Genomic DNA, 21,545 nt, shown 5'->3' with positions numbered 1-21,545 from the left:
GGTACGGTCTTCTGGCGGTTCCCGCCAGGCCGGCGGATTCTGCCGCCGGCAGGGGTCAGAATGACCCCCTATGTGTCCAACTGAAGAGGATAGAGTAGCACAATATACCACAACCGTTCATTATTTCATAGTTACCCTGATTCATGCTGCAATGAGAAATGTATTGTTGCTAAAACATATGAAGAGAAAAAAGGGGATTTAAATATAACAACAGTAGTTATGTCCACATGTCTCAATTGATGTAAAGTTGACCACGTATTGAATATTAACTATATTATTGGCCTCAATTATTATTTACTTTTAATACATTTTGATTTAAGTTCATTTGCAAAGTTCTATCACTTGTGAAGCACAGAGGTGAAGGTTTTATTCAGACACATAATTTTTCATGTTTTCACAATAATGAAACATCGCAACAAATTGTTTAAAAAAGTCTGTTCTTTAGTTCTTTTTTATTTAATCAAAACAGTGCACATTGCACTGCTGAATTTATCTAAGGTGTAGTGTCAGAGTCCTAGTGGAAGCAGCAAAACATATACCGTGCTCATGAAGAGACCGACTGCTGTTCTTTGAGTTGTGGCTGGTGATTTTTGAAAGTGGTGAGACATAATATTTGTCCTGAATTGTAGAGAGTGAAGTGAGTGAACCTGACATCTTCTAGGGAGGAACCCAGGGAATCTCCCCTGATGAACATTAAAAAAAACATAGGACCAAAAGTGCATTTTAAGTAAGGGTTTTCACATACATTTGCCAAAAACCCATAGGATCTGCTCTCATAAAATATTCAAGAATTTCATGAGGTTTGCTCCAGAGAGTCCACCCCATTTTTTCCAAAGTAGGCAAAAGGTGCTCATATGTGACAAAAGTAACTCCATTTTGCCAGAGGCAGCATATTATTGTCATGGGTGTTCCGCATAAGCCATGGGTGACCCTTAATTCCAAAAATGACATACAAGATGCCACTGCCAGAACTTTTCAATTAGTGCCGCCCAAATACCGTGTGTGATCCTAACATCAAAATATATTTCTAGTATGTCAGGGCCAGCACTTTGTCCTAATTGCTCCCTCCTATCTACCATGGTTGTCCTCCTTTATGCCAACAATTACCTTCAAATTGCTATCATTTTGACACAGGTGGCTCCTATGCAAGACGTTTCTTCAGTACGCCAGCAATTTTCCTAAAGTTACCCCTATGCTGCAAATTACAATCCAGTATGCCGATGCCAACATTCTGTGATAGGTGTCACTGTATGCTAAGCATAATGTCTGTGTACCCTCGTTTGCTAGCATTTTCTTACATGTGTTTGCATACAAAGAGCTACCGCAAGTATGCCAGTGCCAGCATTTTGCCATGGGTGCCTCCTTAAGTCAAGAACCTTCAGTAGGCGCTGTCAATTGCACACTCACAAGCATAACACCACATTATTACTCGTGCTCACTAATATTCACTCATTCACAGTCATATTCATTCATTCTCACTAACTTGCACTCATTCATTCTCACTCACAGTTGTTTGTATTCACTCCCTCTCACTCATTCTTGTTGAACCTCATACTCATTCATTCTCATCCACAAACATGCAGTCACTCTTTTTCTCACTTACATTTTCACTCACTGACTCGTGCATACTTGCTGACACTTAGGGGCACATTTACAAAACAAAATAGCAACCTGCAGCGCAGCAACCAAAGTTACTACGCTGCACTAAGGGAAGGAAGCATTGTAGAGCCATATCTACTAAGATATGGCACTGATGCTTTCTTCTTCAGTACTCAAGCACAAACAGGCTGCCTAGCACTGTGCATACATTCCATTGCCTCCATGGTACAAAAGTATGTGCATGATGATTGGAATACGTTTTGTACTTGACAGTTAACCGTCCAATACACAGTACAGTTTGCCTAGACAAACTTTAAACATTTTCACACACTGGATGAGTGCTGTATAGTGCAGCACACATGCAGAATGTAACAAATTAGAACAAATTGAAACATTTCTTCAACTTAACACCGTGTTGAAGAAGGTGTTCATTTTTTGGTGCAAAGCCCTATCCATCAAAAACCATAGGTTGTAGAGTTGGAATGCCCGTATAGCACCCATATCATGCTCATATGGTGCAATAGCGCAAAGCAGCACAAATTATTGTTTGAGCTACTTTGAGGCTATTTTGCAATGTAAAAAAGTTTTGCAATGGAAAGCAAATAGGTTATCTAGACTTTGTGCCAGTTTGCGTCACTTTGCAGGACTTTGCACTGGTGCAAAATCTTGATAAACATTCTCAGAACCGCCACACAGAAACAGACATAATTGAGGTTCAGAAGGGCCCTCACAGCCCAGGGCCTTTGGCAGGTAGTACTCTGTCCCCACTCCCCTAATACACACCGCCCAACTGCAGCTTGCCTCTGACTTGAGCTAGGGTTGTCACAGGGCCATTTTCTTCCGACATTAATATTTTAATGTCTCAGCCAGTACAAAAATAGAGAAAGTCACCTTAAGCCTGAATTTATCCCCTTTTCAGTATATACTTTGAAAAGTATTTATAAAAACAAAGCACTTTAAAATGTGTTCTAGAGGTTTCTTAATGACCCCTGACTAGGGTTGCCACCTGGCAGATTTTCTTCCAGCACCACTAGTATTAATGTCCAAGTTGGTACAAACATAAGCAAAATCACCCAACGTCAGTACTTTTAGCCCTTATCTGTACAGCAAATATAAATAGAAGACACTTTTAAAATGTCTTCTACAGCTGCACACATTCTGGACTAAGGAATGATGTAAATACAGACAGAAAAGCCATATTACAAATGAATGCATTTGATTTTATTTGTAGTCCTATTTAGTATCGTGTCCAGGCTTTTGAACACTTTTACAACTAAAACAAAGGGCCAGTGTTTTTCTTTTGGAAATGTAACAGCCCTACTGCTAACTGTTAATTCATGTAAATTAAGTGAAAAAAACACCACAAGGTTTGGCCGTCCTCATGGAGGAGGCATTTTACTAGTGCATTCTCCATGGCCACTTCTGCCAACTGGGAGGGCCAAAGGTTATTTTTGGGTGGGCCAAGTCCACCTGGCCCACCAGCTAGAACCGGACCTGCCCCTAAGTTAAAAATTCTCCCTCAGGAAGGTCTAGCACCCCTGTAGTTGGGGGAAGGGCAGCAGTCTCCTTCCATAAACAGGTCGCATAGTGTTGCAGTGCCCGCATTTTCCCACCTCCCCAGTTGTTGCACTGTCAGTCTAGCCCCCCTGAGGGCAGTTCCCGAAGAGGGTGTATCGGGGTGATTGGCCTCACCAGAGACTCTGGGGAAACCTCTCTGCAAGCGCACTCGGGCTGTGTGGAGGAGTAAGGGGAAGGCGCCCCTCAACCGGTATCCCGGGTGGAGAAACGGCACAAGGAGGCCTCTTCAAACACCCTCTCCTGGGAGCTAGGTCTCGTCTGTGAGGTGGCGCACCAGCCAATAGGCCACTCATTGGAGATGGGCGGCCAGCTAGTAGTGCATGAAATTTAGAGCTCCCATGCCTCCCCGTCGGGGCATTTGCAACATGTGTAGGGCTATTCTGTGACGCTCGGTGCTCCAGATTAAATTTAGGAGCATTGACACACTACCTTTTCTTAAATTATTTTTCCTACAATGATGTCATGAGTAACTTTTCTATAATAATGTAAATATTCTGACATCACGAACCCAAGGTAGCAAAAGTCTGTATGGTGCTCCCAGGGTCATGGCACTCAGTTTAAATCTATTGTTAAAGGTCTGAGTGATTGCAACCATTCATGAGGTTACAAGGGTGAACGCAGTTGAACTCGGATGTGTAGGCTGATTTTAGAAATAGATGGTTTTAAGTAGCATCCTGCTTACAACTCAGATTCTGGTGATAAATTCAGTAATCATATTTTCCTAATATTCGCGTGAGGCACTGCTTTCTCTCTGAAGGAGAAATCCTTAAGTGCAGTACAAAGTGCAAATCATGAGTACCATGATTGACTTAAAGCAGCAGTTTGTATCTCAGCCTTCTATAATTTTTTGTTTTACAGTTTTATATAGAGCAAACGCAACTCAAAGGTATTGCTGCACCTTACATGAGAACCAGTTACATCACAGAAGGTCACTTATTTTTTTAGGCAGTGATTAGGTGATTTGCCTAGGATCATAGGGTTGTTGAGCAGATGCCAAGACTCAAACCTAGTCACACAGAAGAACGGTTCTGCACAAGACTGCCAGGCTTGTCACATAACCACTGAGATGGGATGAACCAGGTTGAACAGCAGGGCCAGAGAGCCCGGTAAGATAATCTGTCATTGCCCAAAAGGCTATTCTGACAAGCCAGCGTATGGACCAGTTATTAGGTTGTTTGTGGGCCTGTTTTATGGTCTGGTGGCTGGTTTCACTGTTGATTCGCCTGGTATTACCACAGACATTGTCTGTAGCAAGCACAAATGCATTAACTCCATATACCTTGCAAACCACATACATAGTGTGTCCTTTACAAGTTAAAAACCTCTCCAATTAGCAAATATGAGACAGTTTATAGGTCGAATCCTGTCTGGTTTCCAAAGACATCTTGGGGGTATTTTAAAAGCAGACCAAGGAATACATTCAACCCACTGCTTTCATTGGCTTTTAGTTTTGTAACTCACATTTGCTTGATTTCTATTTGCTAGCTTTATTTGTTTTAGGCTGTTCAGCATGCCTTTTTCACTCTCACAGAGCATACCATATTTACTATATTCTTCCATAAGTGCCCACTTTCTGTAAACAGGCCTTTACTTTTTATCCTTAACTTTTCACACTTGCTGTGTATTCAAAGACAGAGGTCAAATGTCAGGCTCTGTTTTCCGAGGGAGCTTGGTGTTTACTTTTCCTTTTCTTACTTAAAAGTGAGAGCATTTATCTGACAATCTTGCTGGGTACTGGGAGTGTGAAAGGAAATACTTTTTTCTAGCACACACCAAAATTTAAATGTTAATCAATGAACTGCGAAAGTATTTCAGAGTATATCAGAATTAAGGAAGCACAAATGAAGCACTTTTTTTGGAATTCTGAAGTATGGTGGAAAGAAATATTTTAATACAATCAAAACAAATCAATACACAAGGTGATGCCATTTCCACAAATTATCGTTTGTGCACTGTATAGTTTTTTCAGTAACATTGTATGTCTGTGCAAGTGTAATGATCATTTCAATGGAAAATATGTTGTCTAGAATGGCAATGCGCTACCACACCATGCATACTCCACTCTACACTCCAATCTACTCTACTCCACTCTATGTCACTCCATGACACTCTACTCTATGTCATATCTACTCCACAACATTCCAAGGTACACCATGACACTCAGCTCTACAACACTCTACTCTATTCCATTATACAACACTCTACAATACCCTTTGACACTCTAATCCACTTCACTCGAGCACTCTACCCCACGCTATGCCGCAACAATATATGCCCCTCTACTCTTCTTCCCTCCACTTTATGCCCCTCGACAACACTCCACTTTACTCTACACTACTCTAATGCACTCTATGACCCTCCACTCTACAACATGCTATTCTACGACATTCTACTCTTTGGCACTCTGCGACATTCCACTCTGAGACACTCCATCAAATAAAGAGTTTGTTAGAAGAAGATTGTGTGACAGAATGTCCTTAATAAATTCACCCCTTTCTTTTGCTACATCCATCTCTCTTTGTGCTTGCGAAAGTTGTTTTTTTTGTAACCTGCTTTGTAGTGGGTGTTTGGATGAAATCCATACTATGGCAATTAAAGTGTGGAAGTTTAGATTTAGTGATCATATTAAACAGCTTTTTATCTTTCAACACAAATCTCTCCTGCTTCAGTGCTGCATATAGTTTTGATTCATGTTCTAGAACATCTAGTAGATGTGTCTTCATATCGTTACCACATATTGTTTGGTCACAAAGTTGTGTAGTCGCACAAACTCAGTGATTTCAAAGAGGTTTTCTAGCTGCTGCATCAAATTAAGAAAGCTGTCAACATGTTTATTAAAACATTCCCCTCTGTTTCCCACAAGTTCGTAGGGAGGAACATTTTCACGATTGTCAACTAATTTTGAATTTGTCATCTCTCTGAAAACATCGCAAATAGAAAGGACTTCAAGGTAAACTAGCTGCCATTGAGCAACATATTCACTTTTACGTGACTGAGCAACAATTCCCTTGGAGCTTTTCTGTGATCTCTGGATCGTCTGTTCCAACTTCATACCTGGAGCAACAGCATTAAACCTTCCCTCTCTATCTTTCACCACAAAATGTTTTTGGATACATTTTCTGTAGAGGTATGGTTTCCACCTCTAGCTTCTTCACTCTTTCCAAATAACTGGGCCCATATCTCAGGTAGTTTCTGCAATTGATTACACAAAACACAGTAATCAGTGACTCCACAGTCTTCACCTTCAGGTCCCAATCACCTTCCTGATCAGCATATACCAGTTTTTCACTAGTGTAAAACATTTCCCCAGTACTTGCAAAGTTTTAGATTTTTTTTCACATTCTTTGTCAAACTCTACGAACTTGGTTTTCTGATTTTGAACTGAGTGTATTGGACATTGTCTGGCTTTGCCTTATGTCTTTTGAATGACGTGCACCATGTGCCTTGTTCACTTCTGAGATAAAATATGCAAAACCTAATTCGTCATTCTTGTTCCAGAAAGCATTCCAACTCATTGCTTTTATAGCCCCAGATATGATGAGCACACCTTGTAACAAACAAACATAATGAGCTCCACTCAATACTGACTGGACATTTTTGCTTCCAAAGATTTCGGCCTCAATAAGTGCATTGTCTATGCCACATCCATTGAGATAACTTCCTGTGCACTGCAACACAAATCTTTTTATGTGGAAAACGCCCATGTGGATAAATGGAAAATGCCCATGTGGATAAAGATCATCAAATTCTACTGGATTGCTCACAAAAATATCTTCATTGCACAAAATTGGCAGGATAGACTGGCCTTCAAGCTGAGCATGCACATTGTGGAAATTGTTTAGATCTCTGTATACTATTGCGTAGTTTGCGATGGTATTACTGGTAAAAACCCAACCTTCTTTAGTTGGGACGGTATTCTGGATGATCAGAGCATGAATTTCAGCCCACAGAGGAACTAGCTTTTCTTCATCCTTCAGTCCGCAACGAATAAGCAATATGATAAATTCAGTTAAATCAGCTTTGCGGACCGCAGATTCAGGTAGAAGAAGATGCATGTCGCCAGCCACTTTGAAACTTTCTGGTAGACTGGGACGTGTTGATGGCTCATAGTGATTTTACACATGTTGGTAAGGCAGTTGGGTTATAAGCTTTCAGCTTTGTTTGTTTATGCCTACAGCTGACACAGTCTGTTTTTCAGCAGCTACTTCATTGGTACAGTCTTGAAAAAGCACAATGGCAGTATCATGTGTGCTAGATGCTCCAGAGAAAGAAGATCTGTCTTCAAAATCAAAATGATCGCAACAGATATTCACATGTTTGTGGAGTGCCCAGAAATACAGCTATTTTGAAAGAATGTGGGTAGGACCATCTCGACCATTGTGGTGGCGGACATCAAGGTAAGCCTCTCTCTAATTATTTTTGGGATAGCAGATGGGCCAGCAGTGAGAAATGATAATATAAGAAGGCTGCTTTTCTACCTCATGGCACTGGCGAGAAGAGAAATCTGTTCAAAGTGGGTGGGGAATAGGTCTCCATGTTACTCAGACTGGCTTGATGCACCTTTTTTAAAATTTGGAGGATGGGTATGATGTGGGGAGCTGCGAAGAGGGAAAAGTTGTGGCAACCTTTCATAAGGTGGCTGAAGGACAGGAGGACTAATAAGGGAGTAAGCTAGTGAGTAAACTTATGAGTTCGATGATTACATCTTTTTTGCTCTCTTCGCTGCGTTCGTAATGTGGCCCCCAAAGTTGGGCAGGATGCGAGAGAGGCTGCCTCCCTGGTCAAAGATCATCTTCAATGAAAATAGAAGGCTCAAAATTTGGTTACCAGAAGATATGGAATCTGAGGTGAATGGGGACAAAAAAATCAAAATTATCAAGAGCAACAATAGTAAATCCTTTCCTGGTAATGTGACTTGGAGGTGGTGCGCTGTTGAATTCACAGGATTTTACAGCATGAGCTGCTAACAAGCGCCTGCTCTGTACTATGTCATTATAACTTGCTGATACATCAATCCTATTCATTGAAATGATTAACTTTCTACTTTTGCATTCGTCATAGATTGCATGGGCAGTCATCATGTGAAGCGGAGTTTTCTTTTTGCAGTGATTTGGGAAAGACAGTACATTTGCACAGCATAAGCCTGTCTGTTCATGGGATTGTCTTCCACTTCTTCACTTGTATCTTCAAAGCCATCATCAATGTTATTGGCTTCTTTTCCGAACTGAAGAACTTTAGTTTGTAGCAGTTTTGCTTTGCTGATAATAAACTATGATTAAAAAATGTTAAGGCAACATAAGGCATTGACAATTTTTTTTCCAGGCTTTTCCACTGTATACAACGTGTAGCACTTGTTGTTACAATGATAAAATAATTGATCATCTTCACCCATCAGTTGCAATCTTTTGTGAACTTCGTCTTGCCGTATGTTTGCAGCATCACATACTCTCTTCTGTCCAGCAGCAGTTGATGTTAGCTTTTCTTTTGGATTAGTTTAGATTTTGTAGTTAGCAACACCCTGTCCGTAGATAAAGATCCTCTGCTACCACTGTTTCATTCATGTTTACAAATTTGAATCAACAGAAAACATGAAAAAATAACAAGATTAAAATAAATTATCAATATGAGGCTAAGACACATAATTACAGAGCCGCCATTTCAGAAAATGGCAGAAGGGTTGCCTGAAGAGTAATTTTCTGCCTCTATAAGACTACCTGACCCCCAAAACCTATGTTTTGATACAAAATGGACTAGATAGGGCTACTGCATCCTGAAAAATTATGGCAGAACACTAACATAGCCACCATTTTAAAAAATTTCATCCAGAAAAAAATCAAGGTTCAAAATCAGTTGCGCTGTTCATCTCATAATTTACCAATTGGCATAAACAATTTGAGCATTGGACATAGTCTTTCTTCTTATCCCGCACTTCTACTAGAAGGTGGAATCAATTGCAAAACCTAATCTTTTGAACTATTTACCTTGATTACTCAAATTGTTCACTTCAATATACTAGGGGTTCTCACAGGTTATCTGTAAAGACCGGTTTGGTCGGCAGCCAGTAATGTGCTCTTGCATGTCCATCTCATTCTGCATTGCTTCGCCCACCCACTCTCTTAGCAGTAAAGAACAATGCACCCAATGGCCCACATTGTCTCTGTGATGCCCCTACAGTACAAACAGGCCTGTTTCTTTATTTATGCTCAAAAGTGCTCATGTTTGTGTGGTTTTCATCCCAGAATTCCACATTCGACTAGACATTTGCTAATTTTCAGCTGCGTAGGAATTTAACTGCAATTCTGAAAATGTGAAAGATCTTCCCACAGTACACCTGGTACACCCACAGTACACCTGGTCAAGGGATACATGATTAGTCTGTACTGACTTCCAAGGTTGTAGTTGATTGTTGAAATATGTTGATTTACTGGGTGATGTGTTTTTTCTATGAACATTTATAAACATGACAAAACTGAAAAAACAGCCCAAAGCATACACAACCGAAAACAGTTAAACCGCAGTTAGTCCTGATTGTAATAAGCACATTCTTGTGAGGACGAGCGAGGTACAGATATACCTGACTTTTGCATAGCGGCAATGTCCATCAAAGAAGACTTCCACTTTTATATCAAAAACACAGGGAATGTGTGTTAAATCACGCACATCCAAGTATTACACAGTACTTTCTACAAACTTCAGGGGGCATTCATAGAGTGCATATTGTAAAGTTTACACAATACTTTGCATACTGTCTTTCAAATATACGCCAGAAAGAGAGGCACACAAGTAATAATGATGAGTGGAAGTGATCAGCATTGTTAATTCAGAATTTCTTGGCAGTGACATTTCTGATTACTTCCCCTAGAGGAGCGCGAGCAGTGGTCGAAGTGGGCGGGATCGGAGGGGCACGATGTGCCCATACTTTTTTGATTTATGGAACACCGTTCCTTGACTTTTTGCAAAAACACAACCGTCCTGCGACGGTTAATTCCGAAAGTTTAAATGCTTCAGCTGAAGTATCATTCAGTGAGTCTCCTGTGAGCCTTCCTGTCACTGTGCCTGAAAGAAATGCAAATGTGCACTATGAGTTAATCTGCAAATGTAAAGGATGCTTGGGGGCCGGTACTGGCTTTAATTTATTTAATCACTCGAAACTTTATGATGGCAAAGTTTTATTATTTTTGAGTGGTAATGCAAAGAGTTACCAAATGGGCTGTGAAGTGTGTGCTTTTAATTGTAATTGTATTTATATATCGCACTTACTACACCTAGAGGTATTGAAGGGACAGTAATGTAAAAAACTGCATTAGTACACGCTGGGTATTACTAAAATCTATATTTTGGAAGCACCATTTTATCTTAAACATTTTGCGGCTTTTGTAGCAGTCTAAGTTTAAAATAATGAATTACATTTTCACAGTGCTTTCTGTCACAGGCTGTGACCTCCTAGCACTAAAAACACACCTCACTTTTCTCCACTGCACCAACCAAGACTTAATTATGTGGCTCTTTGGTTACACACAGACCTCTGCAGTGCATTAACCAATAAAGGTTTCATAATGCACTACAGTGCTTTTCCCAATGAGTAAAAAAGAATTTTAAAATTATTTTTCATTTAAGGTGCATGTTATATGTAGACCAAAAAAAACCTGTACAGAATATTTTTTTTTCATAGCAACACCTTTGACCCCGCTCCCACGCTCACTGACGCCACCCCCCACTGCATGCAGCATCACAGTTCCCATACTTCTCTTAATGCACTTCGACCGTTGAGCGCGAGTAGAGAAAAATGGGGGCAGGGTGAGACTCCAACGCGACTTGGTAAGTAGGTGGTAAATTTTTCAACACCAGATCCACAGGTACCCTAACTGCCGCCCCTGGAAACTGGAACTTACACTCGTCAATACATTCCATTCAAGGATTTAAAAACTAACCATTAGGGGGGAGGAAACCGGAACATAGACAATACACCACAAAGGGTTGTTTTCCTTCTATCAGACCATATGCTAGTCATTCGATGGCTGTAGATTAAAAAGGAACTCTGCACTTTACCTGCTGGAATGAACTGTCAGGCCTAGAGGCTCTCTTTATAGCATGCACTCTGCCCAAGAGTCCGTTGACCCCCCAAGTTCATATATTGCCACTCGATGTCCACGGAATGTTGTGTCATGGATGTGGCCTCCATCGTCCCTCAAAGAAAACAAGTCCAAATGGCACTTACGGCAGCACCAATCGAAGGATTGACTTCTTCGACAATTAAACATCACCAAATACCTTTGTGTCAAAAAGCACCTACCCCTTCTAAGGTATATAACGGGGTGGGAACAGCATAACTCATAGGATTCCATGAAAAGTCCTGATCCGATTAAGTCACACTAAGTATCATGACCAAGCTTTGCATGTAATCCAAGCATCAAATGAAAACAGGAGCAAATAGTGGTCGTAATCAAAATGATGCCATATCCCTATTACACGTACTACATAATGTCTGTAAATGTGCACATAGTACACGACTTACGCTTTGGTGAATGTCTGAATGTAGAAATGTGTACCGGAGAGCGTGCCTCGAGTACACAACTCACAACAGACTTCCTCTGCTTGATTTTGCGCCTAAGCACTGTGCTAAATCGTTTTTTGTGTCATAAAAACAAAACATGAGTGTGAGGTGTGGTGGGTGACATCATTCGCACAAACTGTGTAAATATTGGCACCATGCTGTCGTCGCATTTGCACAATGCAGTGCTCAATATTTCTGTGCATTGTTGCCTGATGTTTAGTGCATCTAGGCCCACGCTTCTCAGGCTCATAGCAGAAATTATATTCTCACCACCTGTCACTCACACCAGTGTATGTCAAAGTTCGGGAAAGTGTGAGAAGAGCCAACCTAAACTTGCTTGAATCTGCCAGCATGTGCAATAAGATATTATGACATTGGGATTTCCAGCAAAATAAACCTCTGCCTGTCTGAAGCACAGCATGGGGTACTGTAAAATACACACGCCCTATGAGCATTTGTCAGGAAGCTAACCTTGGCAGGCATGAACACCCTGCCTTTGGTAAGAAGATATCCATGCAGTCCCTTGTAAAAGTGCAGGGGGGACAGGGAGATGAATAATTGCTCAGAAAATAAACCAAAACATTTTGGGAAATAAAAAGAGCTGCGACAAGCACTTCTTATGGCACAATCAACACAAAAATCAACCAAAGCCAAAGCAAACCACACAGTTTCCAGAGATAACTGCAGTCTGACCTATCCCTTCTTTTAACAAACACACCAATTTTACAGTTTTTGAGTTCAGGCCAAAAAGGGCATGAATAAAATAGTGGTTTATTCCATAAAACACGTTGTGATGGCCGGCCAAACAATCTGTTTCTAATAAAAGCGCCCTATGAGGGCTAAACGAAGACCTCCAGCATGTAAACTGTGAATTATGTATTTTCTCTGAGGCTTCAGCCCATTTCTCCAACTGGAGTCCAACTTTACTGCACTTCCAGCCACAAACGGTTCTTAATGCAATTCCCAGATTGGTGATGGATGGAAAGAAATACGCCTCCATACTGTACCAGATGTCACACCTCCATACTGTACCAGATGTCACTGGGGACAGCATGTTCTCATCTCCAGGCTTCAAATCAACTGCCTGGTACATCCAGGATTGAATAGTCTTGAGCTACAAGAACTGAACCAATTGGACCAAAGTTCCAGCTTATAATGGCTTAAAAAGGAGGGCATGGAACTTGAAGAGCGGGCCCCGGTGACATGAGAACCTTAATGTTAAATCTTGTCTCTGTTAATGCAACTTGGTCCTTTTATCATTGTCATCAAATATCATATTTCACACGCTTACCATTAAACATAACTGACTACCCTGTAGGCATCTGTTTGTGGCATGTACTGCTGTAGATTCACATGCTCTCCATACTCCTGCCATCTAGTGTTGGATCTGAGTGGTGCAAGTTGTTTTTCTTTGAAGAAGTGTTCTGAGTTACGGGATCAAATGACTCCTCCTCTCGATAACGCTGTGCATGGGCATCGATTTCTTTGTTAGATTGTTTTCCCGCATGCGGATGAGAAAGGAGTGGAAGGAAAAGAGAGAATGTCCATGCAATGTATAAATACATATATACAAATATATATAGGGATACAGTAACTGCAACAGCCACAAGCATCCGGGGAGGAGGGAGGGTGTATGTGAATCTACAGCACTACATGCCATGAACAGATGCTTACAGGGTAAGTAACAATCTGTTCAATGGCATGTGTGGCTATAAATACACATGCTCTGCATAAAACAGTTCCTCCATGAAAGCAGTGGATAGCCTGTAGGAGTTGCAGTTGACTGAAAAGGTGTTTGCAGCACAGCCTGACCCACATTAGCTTCTTGATGTGCTAACACATCCACAAAATAGTGTTTTGTGAATGTATGTGGTGTTGACCATGTAACTGCCTTACAGATGTCAGTTTTAGGAATGTTTCCAAGAAAGGCCATAGTAGCACCTTTCTTCCTGGTTGAATGTATCCTCGAGGTAACAGGTAATGGTCTTTTAGCTTTAGCGAAGCAAGTCTGAATGTATTTAACTTTCCATCCGGCTATGCCAGATTTGGATATTGGAGTGCCTTTGTGAGGCGGTGAGAAGGCTACAAAGAGTTGCTTAGTTTTCCTACACTATTTCGTCCTATCCATGTAAAACATAAGTGTTCTTTTAACATATAAGGTGTGGAGAGCTCTTTCTGCAACAGAGTCGGGTTGTGGAAAGAAGACTGGTTGCTCAATGGATTGGTTTTTATGGAATTGGGAAACAGCTTTAGGAAGGAACTTCAGGTTTAGGCTAGGGACTACCTTGTCTCTATGAATCTGGAAGAAAGGTTCTTCCAAGAATAGTGCCTGGAGCTCACTGACACACTTGAGTGATGTGATGGAAACTAAGAAAGCTATTTTCCAAGAAAGTTATTGAAGAGGACATGAATAAAGTGGCTCAAAAGGAGGGCCCTGACCCTGATGAGCACAACGTTAAGGTTCCATGATGGTGCAGGTGGTACCCTGCATGGAATGATCATTTTAAGGCCTTCCATGTAAGCCTTAATGAGTGGGATTCTGAAAAAAAGAAATGGGTTATCTGTTCTGTAGATATGCAGCTATAGCATTGAGATGTAGGCGAAAGGAAGTGTAAAGTAGATTTGCTTTCTGTAAGTGGAGCAAAAAACAAATGATCTCTTGAACAGTAGCTTTCATGAGGCAATATGCTTGGGTTTACAGTAGCAAACAAAATGTTTCTATTTTGCGGCATAATAGTCTCTAGTTGTGGGTCTATGGGCTTGCCTGAGAATGTCCATACATTCAGGAGGCAATCCTAAGTACCAAACTCTATGACCACAGAAGCCATATTGCAAGGTTGAGTGATTTGGAGTCTGGATGTCTGATTTGTCCTTGACTTTGAGTGAGAAGGGCCTGCCTGTTGGGAAGCTTCTTGTGGGGGGGCTAATGGTAGTTCTAGAAGTGTGGTGAAGCATGGCTGCTGCACCCAATTGGAAGCTACAAGGATCAGGGTGAGAGACATTTGCCTGATCCTTCGAACCACAAATGGAATGAGATGGAGAGTGGTGGAAAATAGTAAGCAAATACCCCTACCAGTTCATCCATAAAGTGTTACCCTTCGATAGAAGGTTTGGGTACCTGTAGGTGAAGCGCTGGCATTTTGTGTTTTCTGTTGTGGTGAAAAGGTCTAGCTGAGGAGTTCCCCACTTTGCATAGTATGGTTGAAGGACTTGTGGGTAGAGTTCCCATTCGTGGACCTGTTGCTGCATCCTGCTAAGCAGGTCTGCAATGTATTTGTCCTTCCCTGGGAGATACTCTGCCACCAGGTGGATGTGGTGGTGGAGAACCCTACTCCATATTGTCTGAGAGAGTTGTGACAATTGGGATGACCATGTCCCCCTGTTTTTTCAAATAATACATGGCTGTCATGTTGTCCGTGCGGACTAAGACAACCTTGTGAGATAGGTGATGAAGAAATGCTTTCAGGGCTAGAAACACTGCCTGAAGCTCAAGGTAATTGATGTGTAGGGATTGGTGACTGAGATCCCAGAGGCCCTGTATTGTGAGGTTTTGAAGGTAAGTGGCCCACCAATCATTGATGCATCTGTCGTCAGAATGACCTGAGGCACGGGTTACAGAAAAGGCTGCCCTTTCAACAGGTTGGTGGTGTTCCACCATTTCAGAGAACAGTGAGTAGGGCGGTTTAACAACACTAGGGCTTCCAGGTGACCCTTTGATTGAGACCACTGGTGAGACAGATACTGCTGTAGGGGAAGCATGTGTAGTCTGGCATGGGGAACAATGACAATGCCAGATGCAACCATCCCTAACAGTTGCATAATGGTCCTGACGGTGTACGTAGAATGCTCCTGAAATTGAGAGAGAAGAAGTGAATATTCTGAAAGAGGGTCTGGTTGAGGTATGTTAACCCTAACTGTGCATTGAGCATGGCTGCCAGATATGGTTGTAACTGAAGAGGTTGCAGGTGGGTTCAGAGTGAATCCCAGAGTGTGAAGGAGATCCACTATCAAGTGGGTGTGATATTGGCACTGTTGTAAGGTACTGGCTTTGATGAGCCAGTCGCCTAAATAAGGGAACACATGGATGTTCTGCCTTCTGAGGTGTGCAGCAACCACTGCTAAACACTTTGTGAAGACTCTGAGAGTGGTTGTGACCCTGAAAGGCAGGACCTTGCACTGGTAAAGTTTGCCTGCAATAACAAACCTTAGGTGTTTTCAGTGTACAGGGTGCATGGGAATATGAAAGTCATCGTCCTCCAGTTCTAGAGCGGTCATAAAGTCCCCTTGCTGTAGAAGTGCAATAACATCTTGAAGGGTAACCATGTGAAAGTTTTCTGACAGGATGTATTGATTTAGCAGTTTGAGGTTGAGAATAGGCCTGAGAGAACTGCCCTTTTTGGGAATTAGGAAGTAAAGGGAGTAAACTCCTGACTCTTGGTGTTGTAACAGAATGGGCTCTATCAACCCTTTGAGAAGAAGGGATTGGACCTCTTGTTCTAGGAGGGTGAGGTGTTCCTGAGATAGCCTGTGGGCGCAAGGGGAAATATTGGGAGGAGTGGTGATGAGCTCCAGATAGTAATCATGTTGAATAATGGAGAGGACCCATTGGTCCGTAGTGATACTTATCCAGTGTGAAAGAAAGCTTTGAAGCCTTACCCGTACAGGTGTGGAATGAGCGGGGGAAGATGGGGGTAGTCACTGCTTGGCAGTGGAGGAAAGCCTTGGGAGGCGGTGCTCTTACCTCATCCTTTATCATTGTTGCCTCTAAAGGAACTCTTGTAGAAACCCCTAGAATAGGAGGCCTGAGGCTGTCTGGAGTGTGATGTAGACACCGCAGAGGATGTAAGTTTGAAGGAGCCTCTAAAACCGGGGTGAAAAAAAGTGCTCCTCTATGTAGGAGATTGGAGGAAACCCATAACCTTTGCTGTGGCCATGTCCTTTTTGAGCTTTTCATGGGTAGTGTCCACTTGAGGCGCACAAAGGTGCTCCTTGTCAAAAGGCATATTAAAGACCGCTGCTGAACCTCTAATTTGAAACTGGAGCAGCAAAGCCAAGCAGGCATTTGGAGGAGGACACTTGTATTAATGCCGCATACAGCTGTGTCTGCGGCGTCCAGGGCACAACAAATTGAGTTGTTTAAAATTGGCTGCCTCTCGGCAACTCTTTGTTGCCCTTTTTTCTGGTGGCCATCTGATAGGAACCGGAGGAGCTCCTCTATTTCATCCCAGTGAGTCTGCTCGTATCTGACCAACAATGCTTGCGAGTTGGTGATATACCAATGATTGGGTGTTTGAGCAGCAACCCTTTGCCTCGCAGCATCAATTTTCTTGCTCTCCTTCTCAGGGGGAGGCGATTCACCAGCGGCCTGACTGTTTGCATGTTTCCGTGCTGTGGTGTCAACAATTGAGTCAGGAGGGACCTGAGATTTAATATATATTGGTTCAGAGGGAGCCAGTTTATATTTCTTGTCAACCCTAGGGGTGATAACCCTAGAGCAGAGAGGTTCCTTAAAAACTTCTTCAGTGTGACGAAGCATGCCAGGGAGCATTGGGAGGAACCGAATATCCCTGTGTGTAGAGGTAAGTGTATTACACAGGAAGTCCTGCTCGATAGGGTCCCTATGTAACTCTACATTATGGAATGCAGCTGCTTGTGCCTCTACTTGCTGGTAGGAAGTAGCATCCTCTGTTGGTGAGGGGCGTGTGGGGTACTGGTCTGAGTCGTTAGAGAGGATGGGGTCAGGATCATAAGTGTCCCAGGGATCTGGGCCATGTTGTGGCCCACCCAAGTATTACACAGTAAATAAGGGGTATCCCTAAGAAGTGTAATATCTGGGTGTAGGTGAGGTGGGAGAATGAGAAGGGGAGGGAAGTGGAGGGGAAGAAGAGGGTGGAGGATGTGGAGATGGTGAAGGAAGAGTTGGAGGAAGAGGTAGTGGAGAAGGGCTAAGAGTTAGGCTGGTGGGCTTATCCTTGTTTTTTTTCTTCTGAGGTGGAGGAGTGTCCAAAGCTTCCTGAAAGAAAATGCTTTCTCTTCAAAAGTACAGGAAGTAAAGCAATAATGCATATTGCACCATCCTGAATTTAGAGGTGGCGCTGACGGGAGTCCATGGTCTCGAATATAGGCTCCACTGGAGACTCACTGGAGTCACTGTGGTTCAATGATTTTGGTTGGTAGGATTTTGTTGGCACCAAAATAAATGCTGTAGGCATTCAGGATGGAGTTAAGGCTCAGATCAAGATGAAGACGATCTCTCAGTCCGATGTGAAGGAGGTCAAAGCCGAAGACAATGGCTTGTCTTGGCTGATGTTTTTGGTGACAAGCCAGAAAGCGGGGCAGCCGAAGCAGTTTTTCTGTTCAGACTATGGCCTGGTGGCAGTGGAAGGCCAGCGACCTCTAGAAGGGGCCTCTTAAGAGTCTTGGGGTCAGCAGGAGGGACCACAGTACTCACAGGTTGCACTGAGGTGATTTTGTGGCTTTTGTTGTCCGACTGGATGTCTGAGGAGTCCTGGATGGAAAGGGTCTTCTCTTCCTGCACAGGTTCCTCCTGTGCGTGTTCCTCCCCAAAGATGTCCGGGGTGTCATCCGGAGTCTTGTGCGCCATTTCCAATCGAAGTGCCCTTGTATCCCGAAGTGTCTTCTTCTATCAGAATGATCTGTAGGTGTCACAGGTATCCTGTGGATGATTGCAGGAAAAGGCAGAGGTTACACACCAGATCTAAATCAGTGTGGGGAAGATTAGCGTGACACTGAGGGAAGGAACGGAATGGAGTCCCTTCCATCAGGATGGCATATTCGTCGGTGCCGTGTGGTAAGGTAGGCCAGAGTTGGGTGAAGATGCCCCAAAGTGCGCACAGTCAGTGACCTGGCCAACGATTTGAAACTAACGCTAAGGTGGAAAAGAAAAGCACGAGCAGAAACAATACTTTTGAAAGAGGGTGAGATAGAGGAAAGATTTCAACCCGGAATGAGTGGAAAGACAGAGAGAAGATACACACATTCAAGCCCGACAGCAGAGAGAAAACAATCTAACAAAAAAGTCAATGCCCATGAGCAATATCACTGAGAGGAGGGGTCACTCGATTTCGTGACTCAGAACACTTCTTCCAAGAAAAACAACTTGCACCACCCGGACCCAATACTAGCTTGCAGGACTATGTAGGGCATGTGTATCTACATTCATACATGCCACTGAACATTGATATCACTGCTTTACTACACTCAATAAAGCGAAACTCCCCTACTTTTTTACAGCTTCTGCATGTGGACTGTTTTATCAGTTACCTAAGACAAAGGCTAAGTAAACTGATCTAAAACTGACTCCTGACTCTACCTTCCTCAAATGAGTATGCACCAAGCATTCAAAAGTTCAAGAAATCATTGTGCCACAAGGCTGCTCTGATCATTTAGGTCTACAACTTGAATTAAACATCCTGGTACAGCCGTTCAATCTCACTCATCAAACATCAGGTCAACTGACTGAAGTAGACTCCTTCTCTTGACACATTCTTATTGCTGACAGCAAACCTTAACAAGATGAATTTGACTCTGGTCTATGACGGAACCCTCAGAACTCCTTGAAAACCCAACCCCATCTACAAATGACAATTGTTGTGATACTAATTCAAATAACATAACAAACATGGAGTAAAAAGGGTCAGAAGCTCAAATTTATTGCATTAATATTGCAGAATAATGATTTTGGGACTCTTAAAAAGCACTAGTACATGTGAGGCATTAACTAGCCCAACTAATAAGTACCACACATGTCAAACCATATCAAGCTTATTGACTGCCATAGATGATTATGGGTAGGATGGCTACAGATGATAATAGGTAAGAGAAATCTCACTTGAAAAAAGGAGTTTGTGTAATGTTGAAATCCATACTATTGCACGATCTCCTTCGGCTATATTCTCCAGCAAACTTCTCCAACTGCAGGATTAAGGTAGCAAACTGGATGAGATCTAACTGCTTGAAACTCAGCTCCGACAAGACGGAAGTGCGGATCTTTGGGAACAAGAACTCTCCTTGGACTCCACTAGGAGACCCTCAGAGCTCAGACCTACACCAACCAACCACACCAGAAACCTGGGAATCATTCTGGATGACAAGCTCAACATGATGGCATTGGTCAACGTGGTCAGCTCCTCCTACTTCCACATTCTCCGTATGCTCCACAAAATCTTCAAATGGCTAGTCTGGAACATCAAACACACTTTCACACAAGCCCTCATTACAAACAGATAAGACTATGGCAATGCACTATTTGCTGGAATCTCCAACCATCTCCTTCATGGACTCCAGACCACCCAGAATGCTGCAGCGAGAAAAGGCACTGCACAACATCAGTCCAACATACCTTAGCCCCCTTCACTTCCAGCAACCCAACAGACACCTACGCTCAGTCTCTCTCTCACTCGCACACACTCCCCTCCATCTGCAAAAGCAGAATAGGAGGTCTAGCATTCTCCTGTATCACACCCAAGACCTGAAACAGCCTCCCTCAACACATCAGAGCCTTCTCCTCACGGCTTGAATTCTGCAAGAAGCTGAAGACGTGGTCCTTTGACTAACTCATCAGGGTTGACACCCAACACCTACAGTCTTATGTCTACGCTCCTGCTGCAGCACCTGGATACCATAAAGGGTGATTAGTCATGTAAGACAAATCCACATAACATAACTTAACTCCTGGTATCACTGCACAACTCTAAATTATGTAAATGATATTCCGAAACGTGCATAACTTTCAATAGCCAAGCAGTCCTCAAGAGAGGATGCAACAATGATTACCAACTTCCAATAGCAATAGCAGTCGTTGATTTCATGTGTTGCAACCGTTCCTTACCTACTATGTCTTCATATGTGTTCTCCTCTAAAGTGCTCTTGGAACCAGACCGGTGCTGCCTGTCGGTGCCATTCTCAGTAGGTGAGGGCGGGCTCAATGACTGAAGACTCGAAGCATCCTCAAACTCCATGGACTTTCTGTAAGTCAAGAAAATTTGCAGTATTAAATCCAGATGACATGAGCAATGGTTACTGAATTACAAGGTGGTTTCACTTTTCAGAAGACACGAAGAAGAAAGTAAATCATAAGTAAAAGTATAATATATTCTGAGTAATATAGCACAAGAATTAAATTTACACTCTTGTTTTCATTTTTAGATCCGGACAAGAAACAGCTTCAGCTGTCTTGTCAGCCTCATATTTGCTAAAAAAAACAATCATAGTAAAAAATATTATTATTATTGTTCATTTGTAGAGCACAACATTTACCATTACAGGCATCACGGAGCTAAAGACAATATATATATATATATATATATATATATATATATATATATATATATATATATATATATATTCCGGTGAGTTTCCTTACACCGCCAACAGCCGCACCACAGTATCCGTTTTGCCGCACCATGAAATCAAAAAGTAGGGGGGTAACTATCCACGACAGTTGCTAACAATATATTACCAACAAGGTGCAAAAGCTGACAACCCATCACCAATAAAAAGAGTGAATACCTCATTAACATATTATCAACTATTGTTGTACAGTGCATATACTTCATTCCTAATCATAAAGATTTGACGTTTTTGTTTAGACACATCCCGAATAGAATTACTGATCTAACTTCAACCAGTTAAGAGAACCACTAGGAAGAGTAAAATTGGTGTTACATTTCCAACCTATTCCATTACTGATAGATTCCCATCCTATCTCAAAATATGCACATGTAATTCTGTATCTAAACTGTGTCAGCATGGCTTTTCTGTCCCCAAAGATAAAATCATCCTGAATTCCATT

At 42.2% G+C, this 21,545-nt stretch overlaps 1 protein-coding gene across 3 annotated transcripts in view; it reads right to left on the bottom strand.

Moving 5' to 3' along the window:
- DENND2B (DENN domain containing 2B) overlaps nucleotides 1–21,545 on the bottom strand; it is a 916,594-nt gene that overhangs the window by 373,040 nt on the left and 522,009 nt on the right. For all 3 annotated transcript variants that reach the window (XM_069223658.1, XM_069223659.1, XM_069223660.1), the window contains one exon: nucleotides 20,583–20,719. In XM_069223658.1, the coding sequence (XP_069079759.1) occupies nucleotides 20,583–20,719 (137 nt within the window). The remainder of the gene's footprint in view (nucleotides 1–20,582; nucleotides 20,720–21,545) is intronic.

This window comes from Pleurodeles waltl, chromosome 3_1, assembly GCF_031143425.1.
Source record: "Pleurodeles waltl isolate 20211129_DDA chromosome 3_1, aPleWal1.hap1.20221129, whole genome shotgun sequence".
Lineage (NCBI taxonomy): Eukaryota > Metazoa > Chordata > Amphibia > Caudata > Salamandridae > Pleurodeles > Pleurodeles waltl.
Note: the sequence above shows the minus strand (reverse complement) of the source record. Positions and strands in the feature narration are given on the sequence as shown.